The 9,905-nt window shown below is 51.1% G+C and overlaps 1 protein-coding gene across 1 annotated transcript; it reads left to right on the forward strand.

Moving 5' to 3' along the window:
- Positions 1 to 3,261: 3,261 nt before the first annotated feature.
- Positions 3,262 to 6,345, forward strand: DUSP1 (dual specificity phosphatase 1). Its single transcript, XM_086362198.1, has 4 exons — positions 3,262 to 3,869; positions 4,131 to 4,276; positions 4,647 to 4,866; positions 5,293 to 6,345. The coding sequence occupies exons 1-4, from the start codon at positions 3,503 to 3,505 to the stop codon at positions 5,661 to 5,663; spliced, it is 1,104 nt and encodes a 367-aa protein (XP_086218324.1). The 5' UTR covers positions 3,262 to 3,502; the 3' UTR covers positions 5,664 to 6,345.
- The last annotated feature ends 3,560 nt before the right edge of the window (positions 6,346 to 9,905 follow it).

Below are 9,905 nucleotides of genomic sequence, written 5' to 3' on the forward strand. Positions count from 1 at the left end.
CATTCCCTCCTCTAGGGGATCTTCCCAACCCAGGGATTGAACCCATGTCTTCTGCATTGCAAGTGAATTCTCTACTGTCTGAGCCACTAGGGAAGCCCAATACTGGAGTGGGTAGCCTATCCCTTCTCTAGGGGATCTTCCCAACCCAGGAATCAACCCAGGGTCTCCTGCATTGTAGGCGGATTCTTAACCAGCTGAGCTAGAAGATGGTTACTTTGAGACACTAGTCTGCCATCTTGGACTGGGTAGCGCTCCCAGTTTACAAACGGGGAAACAGAGGCTCAGAAACGTTAAGCCACCTGCCTGCCAAGGTCACAGAGCAGACAGTGAGCTGGGGCTACTTTCTGACTAGCATCTGTGGGAGCACCACTTTTTCTCCTCCAGTGACCTCAGAACAGGTCCAAAGTCAACTCTGAGCGCAGGATTTGGACAGGGATTGTAGTGTAAAATCAATCGGGCTACACAGTCTCCTCACAGCCCCTGTGTCCTTACCTTTATCACAGGAAGGAGGGAGTCGGGGCACGAGAGGAAAAGTCACTTTTCACTGTTAAGCTACACATTAACGGTGCCTCCAGGTTTATTCTACACTGCCTCCAGGTTTATTCCTGAGCACATCTAAAATCAGCAAGAGCCCAGGTGAGAAAGACCAGGTTCTCTCTCCTGAGTCAAAATCCCTTGATGCTCTTTCATGTTCCTCTGCCTCCCAGGACCACAATTCCAGTCCCTTCTGCCTCTGCAGGCACCACAGACCAGATTATATTGGGCCTCTCTTTGGCTCCATCTCCACCCAGAAGTAGCACCTCTACATCCTTCCCGGACTGAGGGCTTAGGTGGCTGCATCTTTACCACCAGACTCCCTAACCTGAGCCATTGTGTGTTGATTGGTTTCAAGGAGGGACCTCTGTACCAGCCACGCCTACTGGCATCCTGTGGTGACCTTCTCACCAGGCTCTGGTGCCAAATGCTGAAACACAAAATGGCATGATTATATAAGAAGTGCTCTTCTGGGAAGGGGAAAGCCAAAAGATCTAGTGAATCATAGCAAGAAGGCACGGGTAGGGCCTGGGCTCCTTATATCTATCATCTCTAACTTGGGCCTCAAATCATTCACAAAGTAGGCAGTTGTAAGACAATTGTTCAGATGTCAGCTTAGAGCCTCATTAGGGGAAGAGATTCAACTAGGATCACCCAGGAGCAAAATGACAGCATGGGGTCCAAGCTCTGCTCTTTCTAGACAGGCTAGAGAGGAAAACCTTGCAGAGCTCAGCAGACACCTAACTGTAGGGCCATACTGCCACTCACCGCTCTAATATTTGTATTAAAAAAGTTTGCTTTTTGAAAATGCGTAGGTATTAAAAACTGCTCTTGGTAAAACACACACACAAAACTTGGGGTAGATCAAGTTGGTATGCTGTGAAAAGTCAGCAGCTGTAACATTTCATGATTCAATGCGTAAAATATGTTGAGTTCCTCAGCTGAATAAGTAGTATAAACAAATACTTTCTCTCTCTCTTTTTTTTTTTTAAAGATACAGGGTGGGCGTCGCCATTATCTAAGGACCTCTTTGATGTCCTCACAGTGTTCACCTGAAGGCCAAAAATGCTCTTTTTAAAAGGCACTTAGCCTTTTACTTTTTTAGAATTTAGGCAGAAAGTCTGAGCATGTGAGAACACAGAAACTAAGCGAGGCAAATGCAGAAGTTGCCTCTGCTGATAAACCAGCAGATCAACGGCACTGGGCGGCAGTGAAATCCCCCGCTCTCCTAGAGGAGAGGGGAAGAAACCACAGAACGTTCCTGACTCAGCACCCCAGTCTGATGGCGCAATATTTATGTTTGTGTACCTAGCACTTCGGTGCTACAGGGGGTGGGGAGGTTGGAGCGCTTCACTAGGGCCCAGGATGAGGCTGACCGCATGGGGTCTCCCCAAACCTTTGTCCAGGTCCTGAAAATCCTCTTAAATCGCTGTAGGATTGTATTTCAAGACCCGCTCACGTTGATGGCAAGAACCAGGGCCCCGGGGCTGGACCAGGCTCCTGTTCCCAGTTGCAGTCCCCAGCCCAGCGCTTAGTAGGCGCTCAAACAGTACATATTTAGGGACTAAAAGAAAATCCCCAGGAGAAGGGAATGGTAACCCACTCCAGTATTCTTGCCTGGGAAATCCTATGGAGAGAGGAGCCTAGTGGGCTCCAGTCCATGAGGTCGCAGAGTCTGAAAAAACCACCACAAAGAGATGAAGCCGCTCAGTCTTAGGTAAACGTGACCAGAAACGTGTCTGGCGGCCCCTGGGGAGGGGGGCGGCGCTGTCGATCCGCAGTGGGGGCTCGCCTCACTAAAAGCCGAACGCCGGCAATCCACAACCGCACCTTGCGACCCCCACCCTTATTTCAGACCCCTGACCCGCCTTCCTAGGCTCACAACCACGTAAGGACCGCATGACTAGGATTGACATTTTCCTGCCTGGGGTTTGGTTGGACGGCATTTTACTTGTTAAATGTACATTTTAAAGTAACTGGAAAGCCTGGGGAACACGAATGTATTTCCCTGAACACTTCCATCCCAACCTACCCCGGTTGTTCTTGGGTGGACAAACTCAATTTTTCTCCGACCCTCATTTCAGTCTCCTCTCGGTCCCCTCACCCCCGGCAATGCGATACTGGGCAGGTATAAATCGCTTCTCCTCGGAACCCCGTGTTTCCTCGCCTGCTGGGTACGAGGAAATGAGAGAAAGGGGCGCATGTGTATCCAGTAACAAAGGAAACCCCTTTCGGCTCCGGTCGGCGGAGGACGGAGGAGCCGGCGCCGGGAAGCAGCGCGGTGGAGTGGGAGGAGGGGAGGGGAGGCGGGGGCCCGTGGCACGCGGCCGGGGTCTCCCAGGCACTCGCATACGGGAGTCAGCCCTCGGCTGGCAGAGCCCAACCCTCTCCCTTCCCCGCTGGGCCCGGAGAGTGGCGCGGACCAGCTCCCTAGGGACGCGCCAGGCGCAAGTCGGACGGCCGGACGGCCGGGCGGGGGCCGGAGCCCGAGCCAGAGCTTAGCCAGCGGACCCCACTCGGAGGCCGCTGACGTCTTCGCCTTTGGCTGCTCCGGCGCCAAACCGGGCAAGGCGGGTGACGTCACCATACCAGTCACGTGACCGTCATTCAAACAAACAATCCCCTCCCCCACAGCGAGCGCGCACCCGCGCGCGCGCGCCCCGCCCCGCGCCGCCCCGCCTGCTTACGCGGAGCCACGATATAAACGCTCTCCGCCGGGTCGGGCTCGCTGCGAAAGACTTCGGGGCTCTGGGTGAACCGCGGGTGGAAGAGCCGTAGGGAGAGCAACAAGGAAGCCGAGGCGGTCGAGAGTCCCACACAACGACCCCTCGCTCGGTCCAAAGGCAGTTTGGGTTTGGCGTAAAGAAAACCGGGGTCGGGCTTTTCCTCGAAAGCCATCGCCCTGCTGTTCGCTTCCCGGGACAAAGAACACAGGACGACTTGCACGCTGGGGGCGCTGGGGCCGGCCATGGTCATGGAAGTGGTCTCTCTGGACGCCGGAGGCCTCCGGACGCTGCTGAGGGAGCGCGCGGCGCAGTGCTTGCTGTTGGACTGTCGCTCCTTCTTCGCTTTCAACGCCGGCCACATCGCCGGCTCGGTCAACGTGCGCTTCAGCACCATCGTGCGTCGGCGGGCCAAGGGCGCCATGGGTCTGGAGCACATCGTGCCTAACGCCGAGCTGCGCGGCCGCCTGCTGGCCGGCGCCTACCACGCCGTGGTGCTGCTGGACGAGCGCAGCGCCGCGCTGGACTGCGCCAAGCGCGACGGCACCCTGGCCCTGGCCGCCGGGGCGCTCTGCCGCGAGGCGCGCAGCGCGCAAATCTTTTTGCTCAAAGGTACGCCTTCGGGGACGTTCAGGGGCGGGCCGCACGCCCTCCGCCGCCTGGTTCTCAGCTCCGGGGGGGCTGCTCCACCTGGAGCGCTTGGACGCCTGAGTCGCTTTGTGGGAACTTGTTGGCTTTGTTTAGCTCTAGGAACAAAGACTCGCCTGGGGCTCTCCGGGCTAAACTTCCAGCCCTGGTGGATGGGGAAGTTGTCTGAAGGCACCCTGTCTCGGCGGTACTAATGGAAAAAAATGTGTCTCTTTGTGTTCCCAGGAGGATATGAAGCTTTTTCTGCTTCCTACCCGGAGCTGTGCAGCAAACAGTCGACCCCCATGGGGCTCAGCCTTCCCCTGAGTACTAGTGTCCCTGACAGCGCTGAATCGGGGTGCAGTTCCTGCAGCACCCCGCTCTACGATCAGGTTAGTAGGGGGCTGTGCCGGAAGGGAGAAGGAACAGCTGGCAAAGGTGGCAGAGCTGCGCTAGTGAAAATATAGAAAGTGACGTGCAGCTTTATTTATAACAGGGGACACAGGGAGATTTCATTTATCCCATGGTTAAATGGTATGATGGAGCGGAGCCTCTAGTTGTGGGCAATACAGAAATTAGCTTGTTGGCCCTGCCTAGGCAAATGGGTTTAGACCCCTATTTATTTACACTCTTTTAACAACAGTGCTGTGAGGTTCACCCAATATTGAAACTAACTTGTCCAGCAGGGAGATTTTGTGGATGTGGGCACCACCATTGACGTTGAACAAAGCTTGACAAGCGTTGGATGTTTCTGGATTTCAGGGTGGCCCAGTAGAGATCCTGCCCTTTCTGTACCTGGGCAGTGCCTATCATGCTTCCCGCAAGGACATGCTGGATGCCTTGGGCATCACTGCCTTGATCAACGTCTCTGCGAACTGTCCCAACCATTTCGAGGGTCACTACCAGTACAAGAGCATCCCCGTGGAGGACAACCACAAGGCGGACATCAGCTCCTGGTTCAATGAGGCAATTGACTTCATAGGTAAGTGGAGCAGATGCTTGGGACTTTGCCACACTCCTTCTGTTTTAGTGACTGAGACTAAACTCCATGGCAAGAACTTGAGCGACATAGTTTTAAGCTTTCCTCTAGACATTAAAATCAGTCTGGCATGGGCAGCATCCCTGCAAAGTACGGGTTCAATGTCCCACTTTATAAATTAGCAAACTGAATCTCAGGTTGAATTGATCTGTCCAATATCAATCTGCTTAGTGGCGATGCTTTGCCTGGGTTTAAATCCCCGGATGTTTAAATCCACTGTGCCCACATTGCCTTCACGGACAGTATGTCTGTGATGACATGAGGTGATATTGACTGTACTGGACAGGACACGTGATATTTCTTAGACACCTGGGGTTGGTTGGAGTCACTCTCCTGGGCTGTCAAATAACCAGCTGCCCTGTTCTCCAGACTCCATCAAGAATGCTGGTGGAAGGGTGTTTGTGCACTGCCAGGCGGGCATTTCCCGATCGGCCACCATCTGCCTCGCTTACCTCATGAGGACTAATCGAGTCAAGCTGGATGAGGCCTTTGAGTTTGTGAAGCAGAGGAGAAGCATCATCTCCCCCAACTTCAGCTTCATGGGCCAGCTGCTGCAGTTTGAGTCGCAGGTCCTGGCCCCCCACTGCTCGGCAGAGGCGGGGAGCCCCGCCATGGCTGTGCTTGACTGCAGCACCTCCACCACCACCGTCTTCAACTTCCCGGTCTCCATTCCCGTCCACCCCACAAACAGTGCATTGAGCTACCTTCAGAGCCCTATCACGACCTCTCCCAGCTGCTGAAAAGCCACGGGAGGCGATCTTCACAACCCACCGGGATTCCAGGCTCCTGGAAAATGGACATGCAATAACTCCAGGGAAGGGGGCTCGTGAGGGCTGGTCCTTATTTATTTAATTTCACCCAAGTTCCACTGGGTTCCTGAGCAGTTGTAATGATGACTTCATGCCAAGATGTTTGCTGAACTCAGCACATTCCGGGACCAACATACAGTGGGTACATCAAGTCCCTTGGACAGAAAGGGGCAGAAGAGAGAGGACTCAAGTGTGAGAGCCGATTTCTTTGTTCTTGTCCCTGTTTCCTGAAGACACTTTTCATGCTTGACATACCTACCAGTATTACCATTCCCGACAACACGTACACATATGAGAATATACTTTGTTTTATTTATTTTTGTGTAGGCGGTTCACCTTCACAAATGTCAGTGTCTACTCCTAGAAGAACCAAATACCTCAATTTTTGTGTTTGAGTACTGTAATGTCCTGTAAATATATCCTAAGCAGGTTTGTTTTCAGCACTGGAAAGCACCAGTGTTGATTTTGTTTTGTTTTTTTAAGTTGCCAACAGTTGTATGTTTGCTAATTATTTATGACCTGAAATAATATATATCTTCTTCTAAGAAGACATTTTGTTACATAAGGATGACTTTTTTATACAACAGAATAAATTATGGCATTTCTATTGAAATCTCGATGCTTTTCTTGGTCAGCCCCTCTGATTCCTTTCCCGTAACTGAAACAGGGGAAAACAAGGTCCTTCAGAATGTGTTTTGACATCTGATCCCATACTCCTTGGTGGCCCCTCAGTCCCATGAGATGGCTGATTTGCCAGGGTGGTAGACAATGTGATCAACTCTAGAACTAAGCTCTTGGTAATGAATTCAAGTGTCTGCCTATGTTTTTCCCAACATGTCACACAAGGGAACCCAAGTGTACCCAGAGCGAAAGCTAGGAATAAGTGGCCATTTGCTTGGTTGCTTTTTTCATTTAATACCTTCCCCCAGGTTAATCTTAAAAAGCCTCCTTCCCTCCTCTGATCTCTACTAAAGAGATAAAGATAGTTTCCCAGTACATTTGCCACGAGTGTGTTTCTACTGTGTGCAAGGTGGGCTGTGCTTACCTCAGAAAAGATGTGCAAAGGATAGAGACCCAGCGTAGCTAAGTAACACAAGTGGGGGCACTGGGCCCTATGTCTGTTTCCTAATTTTATGGCCTTTTTATTTTATCACTTGCTTCTCACGCGCTCTTTTTCTTTTGAAAAGACCTTTAGTTGTGAAAGGAATACTGAGCACAGTAAGCCAATACAATGCAGACAAGTCACCTGGAGCTCCCACCCCAGCCTGACCCTTATTCTTCTGGAGTCCATTCCCTGGGCATCTCCGCACCTGTACCCAGCATTTTTGGTGGCAGCCTCCTTCAGGTCACTTGCTGCCCTGATTTCATGATTTTGTTGAAGAAGATAGACAATTAAATCTGGCTTGCTCTAGGGCAATATTCTGGATTTTCACTATCTTGCCAAGCAGCCCCAAACAGAGAAGGTGTAATTGACTACCAACCGGTAGCCCAGTCTTTAATGTTGAATTAAACAACAGGGAAGCTTCTGGATTGCTGGCCCCTTAGCCTCTGCATTCCTTTGTTTCTGGATAAAGTGCTGTAGGAAGCCAGAAAGCAAACAGCTTACGTTAGTTTTCCAGGGGTTCCCAGGGAATGGTCTTGGTCCAGCCCCATTGTTCAAGGCCTTGACCTTTCTCCACTGGTTCACCGTGCACCACTTGACTCCCAGGGGCTGAAAGATTCCTGTGTTCCCTGTTCTGAGAACTTACCCTGGGCCGGCAAGTTCATTTCCTTGACTGGGCTTCCGATTACAAGTGTGTTCACGCCTTTCAAAACAAACCATATCCAGTTTTGTTTTGTTTTGTTTTGTTTTATCAAACCCTAGACATTTACTGTTGCAAATATCTCCCTTTGTGGAAACGTACCAGGGACTTCAAGTCCACGGCAGATGCCACGGCTGGCATCACTGTGGGCTTGGGCCATCACTTTCTGCTTGGCAGGCATCGGCTGAACCAGAATTAATCTCCAGTGTGATCCACACAGTGGAAAAATACAGTGGCTGCCTAAGGGAGCCGCCAGTGAAAACAATTCACTCACTTACCCCAGTGCAAGCTACTTAACCTCCCTCCAGCCAGGACAGCCAGCATTATAATAACCCCTCCTCTTTGTGTGTTCAATTCCTGGTCTTCAGGCCCTCCAGAAAATGTCACTTTGGGCCTGAGACTGCTTTTCTTAGGAAGCATGAAGTGAAGTGAAGTGAAGCGAAGTTGTTCAGTTCATGTCCGACTCTTTGTGACCATGGACTGTACCCTTCCAGGCCTCTGTCCATGGGATTTTCCAGGCAAGAATACTGGAGTATGTTGCCATTTCCTTCTCCAGGAGATCTTCCCAACCCAGGGATTGAACCCAGGTCTCCCGCATTGTAGGCAGATGTTTTACCGTCTGAGCCACCAGGGAAGTCAAGATAAAAATTACTTAAGATGAGAAGAAAGATGCTTAAGCTATTAAAATGTTGCTCAGCTGGGAGACTGACATAGGGACATCTCATTTAATACTGATAAATGTAATAACAGCTGTCAGTTTTAGAACTGGTGTCCTGTGCTAGCCACTGTACTGCTTTCCATAGGATTGAATTTAACCTTTAAAGCAAAATCCATTTTACAGAGGCGGAAACAGAGGCTCAGAGAGGTGAAGGGACAGCCCTCTGATTGTAGCTCAAGGTCATAGAGCAAATAAATGGCCTTGCAGAAATGGAAACGTGGGTGTGTAAAAAGACTAGGGAAGGAAGCTCCAGTTCAGTCCAAAAGACAGCTCATGGGAGTGAGGAAAAGATGAGTTTTATAGCCAACCAGGCGTCACCATGGTTTTACCCCCATGATATTGAGGTGGAAAAACCATTTATCCCTTTGGGCCTCAGTTTCCTCATCTGTAAAATGAAGATAAAACCTATTGGACTTCACCTGGGAGGGAGAGATAGGCTCTTGAATGCAGAAGTGCCTGGCAGGTTGTGGGCCCTGGGAAAACGTCAGATTCCTTTCCCCTCTCCTGATGACCACTAGCGGTTCTTGGGGCCCAGTTTTCCCACCCAGAAAATGACCAGTTTGCACTGGATCTAATGGGTAAGCTTCCTCCCAGCCCTCTAATTCTAGGACGTAGAATATGCATCAGTGCATACTTTATGCTTTCCTGTGGTTTCCAGGCATCCATTATTCCATTAGGAGACTACCAACCCCAGATGCTTCCACCATATCCTCGCCTTTCTTTGGAATTTTGCAAATCGCAGCTAATTTGCTTTAGACTTGCAGCCTCTGGCCTCGGTTTCCCTCCCTCCCCTGGCTCCTGGCAGATGACATCATAGTGTGTACACCTTTAAGATTATATAAATCTGTGATCACACAGTAGCCTCCGTCCCCATGGAAACACGGAGGAGTTTCCCTTTTGTGAGGAAAGCTGTCTTGTCACTTCCTGCTGCTGACAAATCAGTTTAGGAGATTAAAATAAAGGGGGGCGGGGAGGGCGAGAGGTGGCCTCTGAGAACTGCTGGCTCGGTGGTTTCTGGTTGCCATACACAGAGGCAAACAAAGCCGAAGCCGTGTGGGGTGGCCCCGCCCAGCGCCAGCCCCGGCTCAGGTTTCCCACACCTCGCCGGGTGGATCCAGGTCACCCGGGGCTGTTTTTCTCCGCAGGTTGCGTTCTGAGGAGCAGGTGGGAGGGCTGCCCACTTCTGGGGACTTTCCTGGGGCTCTGCAGGGCGAACTTGTTGGAGAAGAGCCTCGGGGTCCACCCAAGCCTCTGCTCCCCTTTATGGGCTCAGGAGGTGTCTTCATCTTCCAAACAAAGGGTGTGGCTAGCTCCACCGTGCGCACAGCTGTGCCCGCCAAGGGAAATAGGGTAGAATCACCTTCTTTTTGTGGCTTTTTAGGTTAAGCAGTAGTCCATTCGTTCCTTTGTTCGTTCATTCATTTTTTTATTCATTCATTGAACAAATATTTATCGACTCTCTACAAGCCCAGGGATGCTTTAGTGCTAGGTAAAGTTCCTGCTCTCACGTAGCTAACAATGGTGGTGTTGGGGTGTATAAATAATTAGGACATAAGAAGGATGAAGGCTCTGAAGGTGACATATTAAGAGAGGGGGTCCTTTAGATTTTGCTGATCAGGGAGGCCTCTCTGATGGGGTGACTGGTGAACCTAA

The sequence above is a fragment of the Bos grunniens genome, chromosome 20, assembly GCF_055505025.1.
Source record: "Bos grunniens cultivar Pamir isolate PY7600 chromosome 20, Bosgru_T2T1.0, whole genome shotgun sequence".
Classification (NCBI taxonomy): domain Eukaryota; kingdom Metazoa; phylum Chordata; class Mammalia; order Artiodactyla; family Bovidae; genus Bos; species Bos grunniens.

Coding starts and splice junctions, on each gene's coding strand:
- DUSP1 (XM_086362198.1), top strand. CDS start 3,503: ATGGTCATGGAAGTGGTCTCTCTGGACGCCGGAGGCCTCCGGACGCTG. Junction 3,870..4,130: donor GCAAATCTTTTTGCTCAAAG/GTACGCCTTCGG, acceptor TTGTGTTCCCAG/GAGGATATGAAGCTTTTTCT. Junction 4,277..4,646: donor GCACCCCGCTCTACGATCAG/GTTAGTAGGGGG, acceptor TCTGGATTTCAG/GGTGGCCCAGTAGAGATCCT.